The following is a 21,011-nucleotide window of genomic DNA, read 5'->3' on the forward strand; positions in this document are numbered from 1 at the left end:
AATCTATTTCAAGGACAGTACAGAAACCCTGGACCTACATTAACCGTGAGGCGGCAGAGTACAGACACTGACTGGCTCCAAAGAGCGGTGTTCAGTTCATGTCTGGCTTAGTTTGTGCAAATCCTCTGGGCTAGTCGTATCTAACTTCCTCTCTACCTTCTCTAATTCACAAAGGGTACTGAAAAAGGATACAAGAAAAACATGTGGGGAGAAGCAGGGGGGACTTCCACTATTTAAAAGACAGTCCTAGATGACTTTCTAAATATTAGTTGCCTTTCTCTAAACTCTGCTTGGGTCTCTTGGTACATAGGTGCAATCTTGGGCCACATTAATTCTGTAACCCTGGTAAGAATTAGAGACATTACCAACACTCACAAATCTTTAGAACTCATTTGCAAGACTGTCAAAACCCTCACTTAAAAGTAGTTCAAGTGAATGTGTCAAGAGCCTTAACAATGTATACTTTGACTCAGTAATTCCTCTGAGAAATTCTCAAAGAAACAACCAGTGTTACACGCATACACACATGGGGATTTCCATATAAGACTGCTTTTCGTGTTTAAAAGCAAAACAAATCTGAAAACAAATTATCCACAGCACAGGATTAAAACAGTATGAAGGAATATCATACAGAGACACAGAGGAGGAACATGTGTTGAACTTACATGGGGTCAGGACAGAGGAAATCATAAAACCTGAGCACAGTTCCTCCAAGAACAAAGGAGCATGCCTATACCCTTAGCAGCTCTGGTGCTGCTACCCTTCAAATCAGAGGCTGAAATCTAACAGTGGTTCTCAAGTTTTAGCCTGCACCTGAGTTTCTGATTTAGTTGTCTGGGGCAGGGCCTGAGAATGGGTATTTCTGACTAGCTCCCAGCTGTACTGATATGGATGCTGCTAGTCTTGGGACCACTGCTATTGCGTAAATTTAGAGAGGGGGGGAAACCCCAAAGGCAACGGCCTACAGGGAAAGAAAGGTACAGATTAAGAGCAGTTAGACATCTTTGTCCATGATTTAGTACATATATTCTCTTAAAGTTTTACTGTCTCCTTGCATATAGATTCCAGTAAGCTGTCACTTCTCCTCAAAAAGTTATGAGCTAACAAAACAAGGAAAAGCAGCATTCCATCTGTATATTTTCTTCAGCAAAATACAACATTGGCAAATGCACTCTCAGCGAAATTAAGAACTGTGACAACTGGCTTACAACCTGTTAGAAATGACCCATATCATTTTCATAATTTCCATGAAAATCTCCAACTCACATGGGCATGTACGAAACACATTATGTACTTTGGGAATCATAAAACCAGCTTAACATCTTTATATTTGTGTTGCTACCATCTTTTTGGACATATTTCATTTTGACAAAGTTGATAAGACTGTTCTGCTTATCAAGACATGAAACTGCTGAAAATGAGCAGCTGAAGAAAGATTCGAATTTTTTTTATCTTGAAAAACAACTCTTCAAAATGAACACATATGGCCTCTGGCAAAGGAGTAAAGGCACCTCTATGAAAGAGTCTGCCATTATGTACACGTTTCCAATTTAAAACTATATTAAAACCTAGCACATCATTTAAACTTAATTTCAAAAATTAAGGACTCACATGATGTTTCCCTCATTAAACCTTGTTCAAAGTCAAAAATTCCTAACAATTCTGATAGCCAGTTAGGAAATTTGTCTTTGAAATTTCTATTAATATTTCTAGACTACTCACACTTTTGTTCCATTTCTTTCATTTCTTCGGGAGGAATTTTCAGTTTGTCAATATGTTCTCTAACGACACTTGCCCATTTCTGCAGAGAATCCAAAGCAGTCCAAGGCTTTGACATATCAACAACCAGCATAACCAGAGTGTCCTTCAGAGAGATGGCATCCAGGGAGAATTTAAGGAGGCCTTTGTGATACAAATCTCCATCTAAGATCCACACATTACACCTCGTTTGATCTACAACAGACAGAGGAAAGTTACCGAGGCAACAGGATTAAGTTATTTCATCATTCAAAGAACAACACTACTTGGTATTTTAGGCCATCTCCACAGGAGATGCCTCGTTTGACAAGGTTCACCTATTCATGTCACATCTGCCAACTGAATAAAGACCCACCCAATATGGAGGAAAGTGACTTAACTGCCAACATGGACCACGAGCATCCTCCACTTCATTCTTCTCAGTCCCAAACCACAGACTGAGTAACATGGTGCTGTCCTTACCACCGGCAGATAGAACCATGCACACTCGACATATTATACATACAAATGAGAAAGCAAGTGATCTATAGAAGAGAAATGGCTGATCACACAAGAAAGCTAGGGAGATGAGTTTTTTTTTAATCAAAAAAGTGAAAAGAAGATAAAAGGTAAAGGGAGTCAGCAAACAATCATAGGATACTATTACTTCACTGAGGGAAAATGAACAGAAAAATCAACATTCTTCAATAACTGACATTCAGCAAGAAAACTGAAGTCTACATAGCAAAATACCTTAAGACGTTTAAAAATATCACTACATGAACCCCAATTCCAAACCAATAAAAGGATGCCCAGCATAACTATTTACTGATTGGCATGACCCAGTAGGACCCAGTAAAAAATGACACACTCAAAGACTAAAAGGAGCAGCAGTGCATCGTGGGAAGACTTCAGGAAATTCATGTTCCAAATAGACGATACTCACCATCCCTGTCTTCATCATGAACATTTAAATACAAATATTCCAATCCTCTTCCTTTTTTGTACTCCTCTATTCCCTGAATTTTTCTTATTAAGCTTGTTTTCCCAGCTCCATCTTCACCTGTAAAACAAGGACAAATCTTCTAAATTGTGATATGGAACACACACACAGATGCTTTCTAAGGCCGAGTGACACACCTAACCAGAACTCGTTTCAACCAGAAGGGTAATTGGATGGAAATAACCAGGGAACAGTAGAGCTGAAGATGCACACTTTAGCTCCCGGATTTTCTCTCCTCGGGTCTCTTCCTCTGGTTAAGTCTCCTGTTCTAGCCTGTCACAAATGGCTTCCTTTGAGGGTATTTTTCAAGAAGCTCAGCCCTGGCTGATGTGGCTCAGTGGATTGAGCGCGGGCCTGTGAACCAGAGTATCGCGGTTCGATTCCCAGTCAGGGCACATGCCTGGGTTGCGGGCCGGTTCCCAGCAGGGGACGCATGAGAGGCAACCATACACTGATATTTCTCTCCCTCTCTCCTTCCCTTTCCCTCTAAAAATAAATAAATGAAATCTTAAAAAAAAAAAAAGAAGCTCAACTTTTTTGGCATCACAGTTTTTAATCTACAAGGAACAAAAGACTCTTTTTCAGCTTTCAGTCTGAAGAAGCTCCAGTAAACACTCTTAAGTGGCTCAGTGTGGGTCACATGCGTACACACAGGCCACTGATGGCGGGTGGGTGGCATGTCAGAACCAACCGGGGCAGGGAGCCGCAACAGCAGCCTCGCCAAAACCACGTAGCCATGAGAAGTGTGTAGCGAGGGAGAGGGGTGGCAGTTGGGGGTAGGAAAGTGGGTAAGGAAAAGGGGTATAGAGAATGCAGAACAGACAAAAATAAAATGCAGTCTCTAAAAATACTAACAACAAAAATCATGTGACTTAAACTTGGCACAAGTTTAAAACTAGGCTAGCCATTCAATGTTTTGGTGAGGATTTTTTAATATTATGAATGTATTTAATACTATGTGGTACTGTTTCATAAACTTATTTCGTTATTAGCAATATCATGTTAGTAGTCATTTCTTAAATCTAAGGACTTATTCCTGGAGATTCATGAGTTCTCTGAGAATTTAAAAATTGTTTTCATTTTCATGTTAAGCTTTGAAGAAATTATATATGTCTTAGGTCTTCTGAATCTTTGTGTGGAAACACTGCCACAAGACTGCAGTACCCACCTCTGCACTGGTGTTTATAGTCCCACCAGTGCGCTCTGAGGCCAAGTCACTAGACAGAACAAGCATGCAAAACTCAAAAACGGTATCACGGAGCGGTCAGTTCTATACTGAACTGTACTGGCCAGGCTGGCTCTTTTTATGAATGACTTTCCAACACTTCCTGGCAATAAGCATAGCCTTAAATAGGCAATAAAGACTTTGACATTAAATGAGCACATATTTTTCAGTACGACTTTTGCTGTGTACTCTTAAATGATCTATCAAAAGAACAGACTGGGTTGGAAACAGTGATGTATATGATAATGACAAGGACTGCCATGATAATCCATCATCTTAAAGTGGAAATGAAGTTAACCAGTGAAAAATAAAATCCAAGTACTTACATCTACTATTAAACCTAAATGGCATTTAATTTCAGTAAAACATCATTTGTTATATTGAGTGCTACTGTGAATTTTATCAGTTGTGCCATTCTTATGGGCATTTAGTTTATCATTTGTTTTGGTTTTGTAATTGCTCAAGAACTATACACAAAAAGAATTTAAAGAATTCCTATCTAGTCACCTTACTAGGCATGAGCATGAAACATAAAAATAACTCAAAACACTGTGTAAGGAGATCTATGAAACCCTCTCAAAGAGAGTCTGAATAAGCAGGGCAGAGGACTCCTACGGCCGGGAAACTGCTCTGTATTTGACAACGCTAGATTCACGTCCTTACACAACTGTGCAAACCCGTATGATGTGCAGCACCAAGAATGAGCCCTCGAGGACTTCAGGTAACAACGTGTTCGTGTCGGTTCGTCCACTGTAATAACTGTAATAGATGTGCCCCCGGTGGGGTATCGATAGTGGGGGAGGTTTTGCAAATGTGGAGAGAGGGAATACTCAGAAACTCTCTACTTCGCACTCGATTTTGCTGTGAACCTAAACCTGCCCTAAAAAATACACTTTATTAACTTGAAAGTGTCTGAGCCTGTTCTAGAACTAGAAAAAGAAGAATCGAGATTTCTTTTCTGGCAGATTACTTTCCTGAAAGAAGTCTTCTAAGGTAAAATGACCAGATGAAAAATGACCACCCCACAGAAACAATGTTAATGCACTGTAAGCAACAACATAGTCCCCAGACTCATGATAGAGGCTCATGTTCAATAAGAATTTTCTAAAGCATATACAGACCCACAAAAATAGGCAGTAATTACATAAAATTTAATTTAATATGACACAAGATTTACCTTACTTAATTCTCACTTTACATGTTAGAAAGTGAAAAGATACCTTAAAAAGAGTCAAAAAATTCAGAGGAAGTGGGTAGTTAGGGGTGGCCAAAAAAGGAAAGGGAATTAAGAGACACAAATTTCCAGTTATAAAATAAGCTCTGAGGGTGCACTGTGTAGCACACGGAATACAGTCAACAACTTCATACAGTGACAAATCATCACTGTACTTATTATGCTGATCACTTCATGAGGTATATAAACATTGAATCACCATGTTATACATCTGAAACTAATGTACTTTGATATATACACACAAAAAAGAGAGTAAGTACACACTTTAGGGGCAAAAAAATTTCAGACCAGTGTATTTCAACTTACTTTTAATATTTCAAATGATTCAAATAAAAAGTTTTCTGGGAGGGAGGTGGGGAGCATTGGGGGGGGCAGGGCTGGGAATATAAGACAGAAGACTGTACTTAAATAAGAGTTAAATAAAAATGAAAGTTTTCTGAATAAAAAATATATATACTTGTAGATAATCTTAAGCATAAAAAATAAAACCCATAATATCAGCTAGAAATAATCACTGATAATTTGGCTATCTCTGACATGATGAGTGGTTCAAAACAACATTACATCTTCCTTTTAGTTTAGCAAATCCCAATTTTAAAGGTTTAATAGGCTCAGAACAGACTTTGAGCCCAAATTCACAACACCAAAAATACTGTCAGTCTTAACCACGCATGCTCACTATTCTAAATTCTTGCACCATTGCCAAGGCACAGGTGTTTCCTTTTTCTAGGGCTGAACAGAAGATGCTCACAAGGCCAGAGGTTATTCCTCCCAGTGAATGTTTTCCATCCTTCATTTCAATGGACTAATGGCTTTCAAAAAAATGCATCAGTCTCACCTGGGGGCCTTGTTGAAACACTCATTGCTGGGCCTCACCTCCTGAGTTTCTGATTCCGTAAGCCTGGGGTGGGGGGCCCAGGAATCTGCATTTCTAACCACTTCCCAGGGTTGCTGATGCTACTGGCCTGGGACCACTCTGAGAACCAGTGCATCAGACATTGACTACATGAAGCCAAGCACTAGGAATACAAATACCCATATGTCAAAGTTACTGTCCTCTGGGAGCTCATAAATTGGAGAGGGAAAACAAACAGAAGATAATTTCAAGATATTATCATCAGGACTACACTAGAAATAAGCAACAAAGTAGGAACCCAGGCCTAAGGGAAAATTCTGGCTTTGCTGGGAGCTCGGAAAGGGCTTTGAAGAGAAGGTAACATTTAAGCCAAATCTTGTAGTATTAATGAGCTATGGAGAGTTCCTCATTCTGGGAAGTAAGGAAAGCACATGCTGAGGCCTGGAGGCAAATTTTCCCTTTTAGAATGGACAAATAATTTGAATGCATGAAATTCAGAATGTAAAGGGAAAATGAGCCAAAAAGTAAGAACAGATACCATGTCAGATCACGAAGGGCATGTTCCGCCAGGCTGAGACGTTGAGTCAGACCTCATCCTGAAGATGGTGGGGAGCCGCTGGCAGAAACTACGACAAAGTGTGCAGGACAGACCGACAGGGCTAAGTTTAGGAGTAAGCAGACTAGATAATAGACTATTATTGGAGTCCCAGCAAGAATTGAAGGAGGCCTGAGCTAAGGAGTTAGCCATGGGGTGGGGACAGCTGTACCCAAAGGTCGGAGTCAGGGAAAGTGAGTGGGACAGAAGTCAGAGAGACCCTCCCTTGTTACAGCTTCCGTAAGGCTGCCCTCTCCTAGTCCACTACTACTTAGGAGGCTGACCCGAAGCCTTCCCTCAGGCAGCTCTTTCACCCCCACCCAATGTCTGCGTCCCCCACGGTTCCTTCTGCAGTCCTCTGCTCTGCTCACTCCGCACGGAACCCACCCCAGGAGAATCTCCACACAACTCCAATAGCACCTACATTACGGTGACCCACGGATTTCCTTCGAGCCTCAGCCTCTCCTGAACTGCTTACTGGTCACCTCTACTTGGGTGTCCCACAAATAGCTCAATTTTCAACATGCACAGAAGCAATGTCATTATCTCACCACCTTTCCCCAACACACTCACTTACATAATTATAAGTCTTCAACTTCAAGGCCTTCATATATACTGTTCCCTCCATGTAGAACATGCCCGCTTTAGAAATCTACAGTATATGTTACCTAACCTTCTTCCCACCTTCCCCAGCTAGGTCTTCCTCAGGGAGGCTGTCCCTAACCACCTCATTTAAAATCACGACCTCCCAGCAAACCCATTCCTTCTTGTTTTGTCTTCTTCCATTTAACTTACTAACAGAATCTGTATTTTACCTAGTCACTCCCTCCCCGAATAGCTCTAGAGGAAAAGGCATTTCTGTGTTGTGTTTACTGCTGCAGCCCCAGTGCCTAGAGAGGGCCTGTGACCCAGGTGCCTACTACTGACTGCTCCTTTCAGAGTGAAATACGGATTCCCAAGCTTCCTACGAGCAGTCACTAACAACCACGTCTTAACAAAAAAAAAATGTGCAGAAGTATTATTAACATGAGATTCACAAATCCCTGGATGAGGAATACAGATTTTGTCCCCTTACCCACTCTGGGAGTGTATTAGTGTATTGATGGGTTTGAAATACAAAGCCTAAGAAAAAGACCAGGACTTCCGGTTGAGATGGAGGCGTAGGTAAACACAGTCCGCCTCCTCACAAAACCACATCAAAATTACAACTAAACTACAGACCAAAGATCACTCAGAATCGTCAGAGATTGAGTTGAATGGAAATCTGACAACTACAGAAACCACATCAATTCAGAAGGGAAGGAGACGTGGAGAAGCAGAGACGTGGAGACACCAAACACCCACACCCAAGTGTGGTGGATAAAATTTTGAGAAGGCCATCTCGGGAGCAAGAGGACCCAGTTCCACACCAGACCCCCTAGTCCAGGGTACCAGTACCAGGAAGTGAAGCCCCCATCACTTCTGGCTATTAAAAAAAAACAGCAGGATCAGAGAATGAAAAAAAAAACCCACTGGATTCCTTGGTAGTTCCTCTTAAAGGATACGCACTGAACTTACTCAGACTCACTCCCTCTGAGCTCCAGCACACACCAGAGTAGCAGCTTGAAAGGCACCAGTGGCATATGGGGAGGAACTGAAATGTCTGGCTGGCATCAGGGTGAGAGCTAGGGGACAACTGTCTTCCAGAAAGAAAGGCGGGAAATGGACACTGTACATTTTGTGAGTCTCGCTACCCCACAGAGCCACAGAACCAATAGGCTGGAGCCATAGCTGAGACTCCATCAACCTGGCTTAAACTGTTTGCCCCGCCCTGGCATTTAACTGAGGCTCTGTCCCACCCAACTTACAGGCCTAGCTGCAGCCATCTTTGGATGAGTTTGGCTGTACCTGGGAACCTCCAAGCCCAGCACAAGTAGCAGCCAACTGCAGACTGCTTTGTAGCTCATGCTGGTGGCCCCAGGCAAAATACAGGTGGTGCCTGACCCTGACCTGCACCAGNTTGAAAGGCACCAGTGGCATATGGGGAGGAACTGAAATGTCTGGCTGGCATCAGGGTGACAGCTAGGGGACAACTGTCTTCTAGAAAGAAAGGCGGGAAATGGACACTGTACATTTTGTGAGTCCCGCTACCCCACAGAGCCCCAGAACCAATAGGCTGGAGCCATAGCTGAGACTCCATCAACCTGGCTTAAACTGTTTGCCCCGCCCTGGCATTTAACTGAGGCTCTGTCCCACCCAACTTACAGGCCTAGCTGCAGCCATCTTTGGATGAGTTTGGCTGTACCTGGGAACCTCCAAGCCCAGCACAAGTAGCAGCCAACTGCAGACTGCTTTGTAGCTCATGCTGGTGGCCCCAGGCAAAATACAGGTGGTGCCTGACCCTGACCTGCACCAGCTGGAGAACCCCAGAGCCTGAGCACCCATGGACAGTCGCAGACCACAATGGAACACTACCACCCTGCCCCAGCACAGCTGATGCTCCACGAAAGGTGGAGGCTGGTGGTCAGTGGCCACAGCCAGTCCTCACAGCTGACTGGACTGGGTGAATCCCTCCCACAGACTTGACAACAACAATCAACTCTCAACCAGAAGAGGAGGGTGTGCTCAGCCCACAGAGGGCGCACCTCGAGTACCCAATCTGGGTAATGGGGGAAGGCTGTACACTGGAGCCTACAGGCCATACTAGCAAGACAGAGAGTCATAGCAGCTCTACCTAAAACACAGAAACAAACACTGGGAGGCTGCCAAAATGAGACAAAGAAAAATGGCCCAAATGAAAGAATACATCAAAACTCCAGAAAAACAACTAAACAAAATAGAGATAAGCAATGTATCAGATGCAGAGTTCAAAGCACTGGTTATAAGAATGCTCAAGGAACTGAGAACCTCAACAGCATGAAAAAGAGCCAGGCATGGAAATGAACAATTTAGAGGGAATCAAGAGTACAGTGGATAAAGTTGAGAATCAAATCAATGATAATGGAACATAAAGAAACAAAAAACAGCCAAGCAGAACAAGAAGGAAAAAAAAATCCCCCAAAATGAGGATAGTGTAAGGAGCCTCTGGAACAATTTCAAGCAAACCACCATTTGTCTCACAGGGCTGCCAGAAGGAAAAGAAAAAAAGCAAGAAGTTGAAAATCTATTTGAAAAAATAATAAAAGAAAACTTCCCTGATTTGGTGAAGGAAATAAATATCCAAGACCAGGAAACACAAGAGTCCCAAACAAAATGAACATAAATAGGTCTATACCAAGACATATCACAATTAAAATGCAAAGGTTAAAAAAATAAAATATAGCCCTGGCTGGTGTAGCTCAGTGGATTGATCGCGGGCCTGCGAACCACATGATCGCGGTTCGATTTCCAGTCAGGGCACATGCCTGGGTTGCAGGCCAGTTCTTGGCAGGGGACTCACCAGAGGCAAACATACATTGATATTTCTCTCCTTCTCTCCTTCCCTTCCCCTCTAAAGATAAATAAATAAATCTACAAAAAATAAAATAAAATAAATTTTAAAAAATAAAAGTGAAAATTTGTATTAAAAAAATAAAATAAAATAAAAATAAAAAGATAAATAAAATGCAAAAGTTGCAGATAAAGAGAGAATCTTTAAAGCAACAAGAGAAAAACAGTTACTTACCTACAGGGGCATTCCCATAAGGCTGTCACCAATTTCTCAAAAGAAACTTCACAGGCTAGAAGGAATTGGTAAGAAATCCCTAGAGACCTACAGCCTAGATTGTTCTACTCAGAAAGGTATCATTTACAGTTGAAGGGCAGATAAAGAACTTGCCAGACAAGAAAAATCTAAAGGCATCCATCACCACCAAACCACAATTGCATGAAAGGCTAAAAGAACTTATTAAGAAAAAGATCAAAACTATGAATAAAATGATAATAAACACATACCTGACAGTAAACAGATACATAACAACTGAATCTAAAAAACAAACTAAGCAAATAAGAACAGAGACAGAATCATGGATACAGAGAGCGTTTTGATGGTTACCAAATGGGAGAGGGTGGGAAAGACTGGGTGAAGAGGTGAGGGGATTAAGAAGTATACTTTGGTAGTCACTGAATAACCCTGGGGATGTAAAGTACAGTGTAGGAAATGGAGTAGCTAAAGAACTTACATGCATGGCCCATGGGCATGAACAAAGGTGGGGAGATTGCGTGAGGAAAGAGGGAGGTACTGGGAGAACAAAGGGGGAAAACTAAGGCAATTATAACAGCACAATCAATAAAATATTTTATTTAAAAAGGATGAAATTTCAAATCTGTGGAAGTGTTTCCATAAACAAGAGGCCAAATTCACCTCCCTTTCCACACATCGTAGTCAAACGGAATCATCGGTACCTTCCACTTCCAGCTCTACAGGAGCAGCGGTGGCCACAAACATTTACTGAGTGCCTACTGCATGCATTCAACTCACAGTAATTCTAACAGGACCACAACTCTAAGGGGGGATAATGATTATCCCATTTGGCAGATAAGGATATTGGGGCTTAGAATTGTTAAAGTTAAGCATCTTATCCAAAGTCTCATAAGTAAGAATTGACAGAGATCTGAATTCATATGAATTTAATTCCAAAGCATACGTTTTCCAATGTACAACACTGCTATCTTTAAAAGTCATTAAAACAATACTGTTTATTATTTTTGTATTATGATTCACAAAAGAAAAGAGTATTTCTGCTTTCAGGGGATCACTGCTATTCAGAAGAAAAAGAAAACAATTTTATGCATTTTCCTCTGTGGGCTGCCACTGAGTGATAGGGGGTTATGTTCCTACCCTCCCGATTCTCCCTCTAAGAACTGAGAATGAAGTTTGTTTTTCTATACTGCTAATTTCTCTCCTGAAATTTTAGATGAGGATAGTTGTGCCTGTTAACATTCAGCACGCCCCGGATCCATCGTAAGATAAACGTCACAACATTAAATCTGAAAAAGAACATTCTGTCGAGTATATGCAACGTGGTAAATATGGTAGTGTGAGATTTTTTCCTCCACCCTGTGATTCTGAAATTTCTCACTTACAGTAAAAATCAGGAGTGTTCATACTGAGAATAAAGAATGTTTCATAAATATACAGACTACAAGGAACTCCAGTGAGGCCAGGAGTTCCTCTCTACTCACAGATGAAGAAACTGAGGCCAGGCCACAACCACAAGAACTGTGGGCACATGGCAATAATCCAAGCCTCCCCACAGAATGCAAGTCAACCCCTCAAAGGGGCAATTTCCCTTTATCCTCAGAGAAAATGAGAAGAGGGGAAAAAACAGACAAATATATTATTCCTAAGAATATTTTAATACCTAACAGTGCTTGGCACAAAAGATTCTCAAGACACTTAAGAAGCACTGTGCTTATTGAAAGAAAATCATTGGGAACCAAATTTCTAGCAACTAGTCTTCTCCCATCTTCACCTTTAATAACATTTGAAAGTCATAGTTGGCAGAAAATTAAACATTCATATTTTACATATATTAAGCACCTATTTCTCCATTTCCTAAGTCTTCACGGGCTCTGGAGCCTTCTGTTCCAACCTGAAGGTCCCCAGGCCCCTCCCACTCCCGGAAATGCGTGTCTCTCTGGGTAATGGAATTTGTGTGCATTTTTTTCTTTTTGTAAGTTTTAAGCTCCATTATAATGACCATCTTCTGCAGCTGTCACTTTTTCTACACCTAAATGAACTCAAGACATGATTTGTCTTGACGGCAACTATGGACCTCTGAAAATAGACCTATTTCATAAAAGGCCTACCAAGGCCAGTGAAGTCATATTCTATAAACAAAACCTCATTTGTTCCCTACTATTTCCAGGAATCTTAATCTGAGGTATCTGCAAAGATATAGTGTTGCTCCAGGGTTATACACATCTTCCAATCACATTATTTGTTAGGCTGTTATTTTCTCTTTTTTTGTCTTCAGGCACTTCACCATGGCCTCCTCCGGTTCTCTGCTCCTCACTATACAAACATGCCACTCAGAAGTGAGCATTCACTCCGTTCACACCACACTCCAATCCATTCCCCATCCCGCTGAGCGATCTGCCTGAAACAGTCTCATCAGGCCCCTCTCCCTCCGAAGACCCTTCAGGGGGTTCTAGTTAATAATATGCACACTGAAGTATTTAGAGGGAAAGACGCTGATCTCTGCAATTTACTGTGAAATGCATTCTCTTTTTAAAAAGGTTGCATAGTGGGACATACAATAATGAAAATATAGTTAAGTATTAATGGAATGATCTAGGTTTGATATAAATATTAACTGTAAAACTTCAACTTTTCCTTACATTTGGAATTTTCATAAGATGTCAGGAAAAAACCCTCAGGGTCTTCTTCCCGCTCTGGCGCTAAAGGACAAACTGGAAAGGCCAACGGTCCTCACCTTTCCTGCCCACCTCTCACCACGTCCCACGGCCCGGGCCTAGGCTCCCGCTATTCACTACTTCTTCCAGTGCGGCGGTCTCCCAGCTCTAAATCTTCACACATGCTGTCACTTTTTGGGGGAACATTCTTCCTTTCTCCTCGCCACATCTGAGAGAACCCTACCTTATTCTTTCAGTCTCATCTAGTTTCCTCTAGGAAGCTTTGATTCCACCAGTCCGGTTACATGATTCCCAACACACTACACACTTAAGACACTTCGGTGTTGTGTTTGTGTGTCAGCGTATTTGTGCCTTTCAGCAGACTAAGTGTGTCAAGTCTGTCCCCTTGGTTATTTTTTTTAAGATTTCATTTATTCATTTTTAGAGAGTGAAAGAGAAGGAGAATGAGAGAGGGAGAAAGAGAGGGAAACATCAATGTGTGGTTGCCCCTTGTGCACCCGGCACTAGAGACCTGGCCCCAACCCAGACATGTGCCCCGACCAGGAATTGAACTAGCAACCCTTCCATTCACAGCCCGCGCTCAATCCACTGAGCTACAACAGCCAGGGCTCAACCAATATTCTTCGGGCAGTGTCTCTTAACTGTAAAAGGTCTAGCTTTTAAGGTGCTTACAGAGAAGACGTTATCCTATCCTTAACAGACACGGTGCCCGCTTGCTCACCAAAAACAGAAACCAAGTTGTTTCGGTCTCTTCGGACTGCTACGACAAAAACGTACCACAGGCTCGGTGCCTTTTAAATGGCAGACCTTTAGTTCTCACAGTTCTGGAGTGTGGGAAGCCCAAGACTAAGGCGCTGGCAGACTCAGTGTCGAGAGAGGGCTGCCTTCCCGATTCACAGCCAGCCGTCTTCTCACCTTGCCCTCGCATGGCCGAAGCGGTGAGAGAGCTCTCTGGTGTCTCTTTTATAAGGGCCTAACCCCACTCCTGAGGGCTCCAGCCTGTGATTTAATCACGTATCAAAGGCCCCTCCTCCTAATGCCATCACACTGAAGGTTAGGACTGCAACATAACTGGAGGGGGGAGGGGGGTACACATTCACTGTACAGCACCTGGTGGATACACAGATCCTTCACCAAAATTCTTATCTTTAATCACAACCACAGTTGTTATTTTCATACCTAGACCTCATCTATAATTGCTTGTCCTGGCCATTTACCACAATCTGTTAAAACAGTTCATCATTCATGTTTATAAAACTAAAGTGGCTACCTTTCATCAATAACAGATCAATTAATAGTGTTAGCTCCTAATATATACCTCCCTCACCAAACTTAGGAAAAGTTTCTAGTCACCAGACTGAGCTGTTGGTACTTGGCTGCCTTGCCAGAGCCAAGAGGAATGACATTGGAAGACATTAAAAAGCACGCCACTAACAACTCTCTCTCTAATCTATGATGCAATTAGAAGAATTTTAAAAATGTTAAAATTCAGGATGCCGGTATTGGGCATTGATAGACATTTAAAAATCATCTTTAATGGCCAAACCATTCAAGAACAAAAGTCACTACATTTCAACTTATATCTGGAAAACACACAGTGCCTAATAGTTTCAGGAGTAAAATAAAAAAGTAAAAATGCTCCACATGTGCCACATTGGATGTAATTAATGTACCTTTACAGGGCAACCATGGGGAATGGAGTCTGTGTGGTTTCCAACAACGAGGAAAGGATTCACACACCTATCATCTATAAACTGTCGGAGAGTTTATCTTCCGTTCCTCGGCCATCAGCTGGCAGTGAAACACACACACCAGCTTTCTGTGTGCCAGCCAAATAGTTAGTGATCTGTAAACATACACGTACATCAGTAGACAGGGTTCCTGCTTCAACAAACTAATGTGAAAGTCCTTCTACAACATAAAGAACCCTTTGGTGATGGTGTTAAAATTGTTCTTGAAATATTTTACCTAAATGTATACTTTTATATTAAATTTTCTTAAGGGGGCATATCTTTAAAACAAATCAAAACATTTCTTTAGATCAAATGCTATCACATGCCATTTTCATGTCCTTATCCAGGTGTTGGGAAACTTTTTCTATACAGGACTATGTAGTATTTTAGGCTTTGCAGGTCACATAAGGTATCTGTCACACATTCATCTTTGTGTTTTGTTTTTCTCCCAGTTCCTAAAAAATGTGAATAAACAAACCCATTCTTAGCCTGCTGGCCACATAAAAACAGTCTATAAGACAAACGCTGTCCCAGTGGATGGACCAAAGGAGGAAAGATTTGTAATCGGATTACAGTGCAATTCTCCACAGCAAATAAATCTGTACTCCAAATTACTTGTCTGAACCTTGTCCAAAATAAGTCACTCTGTGTGAGCCAAGTATAAGATCCAAGAACTTAACTTCAGTTTTACGATAAAGCAGAAACAGCCATCAATTCTCACTTCTCAGCTCAAATTTGAAAACCAAATTGATTACAAAAGGGAATCTCCTTAAACAAAGTCACCAAAATAGAGTAGGTATAAAGGTGTGCTCATAACACTGCTTTATCTCCCCTTTATAGATTTCTAGTTCAACAGGATGTGATGTCCATAAACTTTAAAGTGATAATTTGATTAACATTAAAAATAAGAATATTTAGAAGATATAACTTCTAATTGCAACGTTGTCACCATTATTTGATTAAACCTGGACAAAAAGTATTTCCATTTGTTCCTCATCTTCTAGATAGAGGTGGTAAAACAAACAATCTCTATGTTGATGGATTAAAGTTCCATGACTATGCCCTAGCTGGTGTGGTTCAGTGGATTGAGCTCTGGCCTGGGAACCAAAGGGTCGCCAGTTTGAGTCCCAGTGAGGGCACATGCCTGGGTTGCAGGACAACTAGGGAGCATGCAAGAGGCAACCACATGTTGATGTTTCTCTCCCTCTCCTTCCTTTCCCCTCTGTCTAAAAATAAATAAAAATTTTAAAAAGATAAAATTCTATGACTATTATCATTCATTTTTTTCTTGACTAGTGATACACTAGAAATAAAAATTCTTTATAAGTCAACGATGTTTTAAAAAGAAAACATAAAAACATTAATCACGTGAAGATGAGCAGTCAAAGCAAAATACTTATGTGCACAATACATTAATAGCTATCCTTAACACTTCAATGGATGCCACAATTTGAAATGGTTTACAAACATCTCATATACTCCTCATGATAACCCTAAAAAGAAAACATTCTAGTCTGAAAGATTAAGCACCCTGCTAATAAGGAAAGGACAAGTGAATCCAGCAATGCTCCAAAACACTATATGTAGACATTGCTATTGTTCCTGGAGCCGCTCCTGGTCTTTACAGGCTCAAGATAAACAGGGACAACAAAAGGTAAAATTAAGCAGTACTCTGCCTTCCTATTCTCCCAGTTTCCTCTTCTGTTGTCCTGGAAGGCTAAAGTACTGTACTCTTCTCGCTTTGCACAGGTTTGGGTGCCTGATGCCTACATTCTATGCAGAGCTTCGATTCACATTTCCACACCTCCACTGGATACATTACGATTCATAGCATCATGATAATCAGAACAGAGAGAATTCTAGCCTGTCATATTCCTTCTTTATCCAACTGAGATACCAACATTGTAAAGGTGACACTCTTGATTTGGCCTTGCATAACGGAAAATAAACCATTTTCTTTTATATGAAAGCTCTGGTAACAGGAGCCATGAGGGGTCTTCCCTAGAACTACTTTCAGCTCAGACCTTCTGCTTGGCCTCCCAGAGGTTATCTGGGTGATCCAGGCAAGGTGGGGGCTTTGGTCTGCTCCCCATCTCACAAAGAGCATCTTCCCGCTTGCCTCGGCTGGGCAGGCTGGGAGAGGCTGCTGTTAACCAGTTGCAGCGTGTGCACCCAGTGGTTGCAGATAAACGTTCAGGCACGGCTGTTGAAGACTACATCCTGCCAATATGTTAAGGGGTGCCTACACATTGCACAGTTAGACAAACCCAATTGTGAATCCTAGCTCAGCTGTGTAGCCTGGGGCTCAAAATTCTCTTCTGTAAAATAGTGAACATGCTACACAATAAAACACCTACCAGAATACCCAACTGACAGGCATAATACATGTTCACATCCCAATGCTTGGTCAAAAACTTACACTTGAATATCATCATTCAGCAATTCACATTACTTTAAAAAGTAAAAACTTAGCGCAGGCCTGCGAACCAGGAGACCAAGGTTCGATTCCCAGTCAGGGCACATGCCTGGGTTGCAGGCCAGTTCCCAGCAGGGGACTCATGAGAGGCAACCATACATTGATATTTCTCTCCCTTTCTCCTTCCCTTCCCCTCTAAAGATAAGTAAATAAATAAATAAGTATTTTTTAAAAAAATAAAAATATTTTTTAAAAATCTTTAAAAAATAAAAAATAAAAAATAAAACTTGTCCTTTATCATGTCCCTCACTTTCAGAGACTGACTAGACATAAACTGAAAACAACTGAGTTTCATTCAATAAACATTTATGAAGGCCAATAAATGCTAATCCAAATGGTTTTTTGTCTAGTTCCTATGCTCCAGAAGATTAAAGTCACACTAAAGCAGTAATTCCTAATCAACAAAGATGGTATATATTCTACAGTTAAGTTGCCTTTCAATTACGATGGTAATTTTTAACCTACCTAAAAGACAGGGAAATATTAAAGTGAACACCCTCAGTACTGGCAACGGTGCTAGACAAACGAGTCCTCTGACACGCTGACAGTGGGGATGTAAATGGTACAACTTCCTTACAGGACTGCTGAATAGTATCTAGAAAGACTTAAAAGATACATACTTTTGATGTAGCAATTCAGCTTATAATAATCTACCAATCAATTAGTATTATGGCATAGCCATTGACGTTACTCAGTCACTGAAAGGGAGAAATCTGTATCTCCTGCCATAAAAAAATCCCTCTTATACATAAAAGTGAAAAAAATCTGATTTCAAAGCAGTATATAAAGTATGAGCCTGTTTTGTTTAAAATGCAAATATATACATAGAAAAAAATGAACACTAATTATCTCCAGATGGTAGGATATATATTTTCATTTCTTCTCTCTCTAGCAAAAAACATGTAATACATTTATAATTTAAAATAATGAATTCTGATTCTGAGATGAAGATGTTTTAGGCCTAATTTCTTTAGGTCTTTTAATCCCATGAAGTATGCAATAATCTCCATTAGCTGGTCACGAGGTTGTCATGTGCCCACAAATCTCTCAGATTCGAATGGAAGGTAAGGACTCCACCAAGCCGGAGCCGCTGTGTCCCTTTTCACCACGTTTTAAATACTGCATCACGTTCCTCTGTCCACAGCCCAGTCTTCTCCTCCCCACTCTACTTCGCAAAATTTTATTCAGATACAAACTTTTTTCTTCTTGTTTTAAAGATTTTAGATAGAGGGGAGGGGAGGGATAAAAAGAGGGAGAGAAACATCAGTGTGTGGCTGCCTCTCACATGCCCCCGGAACTAGGGACCTGGCCTGAAACCCAGGCATGTGCCCTGGCTGGGGACTGAACCAGTGACCCTTTGGTTCGCAGGCTGCCACTCAACTTAATAAGCCACACCAGCCAAAACAGATACAATCTTTTCAATAAAATCTTATGTGACCTTTTTACCAATTCTTTCCTACTGACATATTTGATTTTTAGTACTTTGAGTGTTTTCCCACAGTTGTTCATAAGCTCCTGGAGGGCAGGGACTGAGTCACAGACCTGTTTTCCCCACGACTCAGCAAAGTATTTTATGCACAACACGTTCTGATAAATGTTTAATGAATAAATAAATAAATAAAGAGGTAACCTGTGAGGTCTTTCTAACAGCCACTGCCCTGATTTTACAAATAAAATAAGCTCCCAAAAGGTTAGTTCATGGTCACTCATTAAACACAGAGTCCCGTGCTGAACATGCGTCCTTTCTTTTTCCTAGCTCAAGGCTCTTCTCAGTTTTGCATTTTCAAGTGCTTTTGCTGACATTCTCTCTTGCTGACTTCACAGCAGCTGAATTTCCACTCTACCTTGATGGTCTTGAATCCCAGCTTCTCACAAGATTATGCTTCAGACTGAACAATCCCATTTTCTTTAGAGTCAGCCCTCACGTACAAAACCATCCACTTCCTCAATAAGTTACTTCTCTGAACAGATCTCTAATCCTACTGTGTGTATCTTGAGGTTTCCTACTTGGAATAAATCAAGCATAACAGAAGCCAGTTTGATTCCTGACTAAGAAAGGAGACCGTTTCAAACATACTTCCTGATGATGCTCAACATGATGAGGGATTTTGGGGGGGCTGCACGTTATCCTATCTAGTGCCCTCCGGGGGAAATAGAGAGGTTCTAGACTTCTTCCCTGGGTGCAATCAAACAACCCACATCTACAAGAAAATACTTTAGTCATTTAAATCCAATTATGTCTTTAAAACATTTCTTTAAAAAATCTAATAATTCAAAAACTTTAGAATCTTAAAAAAATTATAGACTGTCAGATCAAACAAGACTTCAGAAATCACTAAATCCAAATACCTTAATTTACAGATGAGAAAGATAAGATTTATGTGGTTTACAAAAGGACCAACTAGTTTTCATAATTCACGTTGGCCTCAAATTAGATAGTATAATGATGTCCCATCTAGAAGCCAGGCACTGTACTGAGGCCCAAGTCTCCATAAGTATGTTAGCAGACAACAAATTCAATCAATCTAAATCAATGAGTTGTTTGGGGTTTTTTTGCAATGAAATGGATACGTCAAAAGAATCAGATAAAATTCATTAATAACTGCTAAACACCTTCTTATGTTTCCTACAAAGAAAGCTCTCTTTTCCTCTATGGAGACAGCCCACCGTATAGGTTAAGAATACTGGCTCTGGCTCTGGCTGGTGTAGCTCAGTGGATTGAGCGCGGGCTGTGAACCAAAGGGTCACCAGTTCGATTCCCAGTCAGGCATGCCTGGGTTGCAGGCCAGGTCCCCAGTGGGGGCCACATGAGATGCAACCACACATTGATGTTTCTCTCTCTCTTTCTCCATCCCTTCCCCTCTGTCTAAAAATAAATAAATAAATAATCTTTTTTAAAAAAAAGAATTTTGGTTCTGGGTCCAGAATGCACAATTTAGAATTCTTACATTGCCTCTTTCTGGCTGTGTAACCCCACCAACAATTTACTTAACAGTTCTATGTCCATTTCCTGATGATTACAGGAATAATCAGAGTATGAAAACAATCTTACATGGCTTGTACATGTAATTGTTCTACGAATATTAGTTGTTCTCATTGTTATTATTATTATTATTTTCCTTAGGGGGTTTTCTTATCAAAACATAGGAAAGTTACCAAGATATAGAAAAAACATCCTTAAAAGCATTTATTAAAATATAATTACATGCCCTGACTGGTGTGGCTCAGCGGGTTGAGCGTCGTCCTACAGAACCGAAAGGTCACCAGTTCAATTCCCAGTCAGGGCACATGCCTGGATTGTGGGCCAGGTCCCTGGTTGGGGGCTCACGAAAGGCAACCAATCAATGTCTGTTTCTCCCTCCCTTCCTTCCTCTCTAAAGATAAAATCTTAAAACAAACAAACAAACAGACAAAATATATATATATAATTACAATCATTGTAGTAAAGATTGATTTAATATAAAGGGTAAAGACAAAAAAAATAGTTCCTAAAAGGACAATTTATGAGTTAAGTTCTACTTAAAATACAGGCACACACACACACAAAAAAACATGCAGAAGTTTTGCCTTTAATATTAAAAACAAACTTTACTGAAGTTCATGCTCAGTGGTTAAACACTAATATCATAGTGTTTTGGGGTTTCACTAGGGGTCAGGCCTAGGTAGTTAACACAAATGCCATGGCCAGAGTGGAGTCCCTTAATAAGCTATATCCTAGAATTCCAACAAATACGTGGGTTTCAATTTCACTCAAAGACAACCCTTTTAAAAAGGTACTCAGTAGAGTACAAGTTATCCAGAAGAGTACATAGCACT

The 21,011-nt window shown here is 40.8% G+C and overlaps 1 protein-coding gene across 1 annotated transcript in view; it reads right to left on the reverse strand.

Annotated features, from left to right (window-relative positions):
• Window positions 1–21,011, reverse strand: part of DYNC1LI1 (dynein cytoplasmic 1 light intermediate chain 1) — a 35,951-nt gene that overhangs the window by 11,452 nt on the left and 3,488 nt on the right. The window contains exons 3-4 of the mRNA XM_037070717.1: window positions 2,684–2,800; window positions 1,723–1,953 (exon numbers count right to left, since the gene is read on the reverse strand). Of these exons, the coding sequence (XP_036926612.1) occupies window positions 1,723–1,953; window positions 2,684–2,800 (348 nt within the window). The remainder of the gene's footprint in view (window positions 1–1,722; window positions 1,954–2,683; window positions 2,801–21,011) is intronic.

The sequence above is a fragment of the Sturnira hondurensis genome, unplaced genomic scaffold, assembly GCF_014824575.4.
Source record: "Sturnira hondurensis isolate 20B ecotype Veracruz unplaced genomic scaffold, ASM1482457v3 Scaffold0019006, whole genome shotgun sequence".
In the NCBI taxonomy this organism is placed as follows: domain Eukaryota; kingdom Metazoa; phylum Chordata; class Mammalia; order Chiroptera; family Phyllostomidae; genus Sturnira; species Sturnira hondurensis.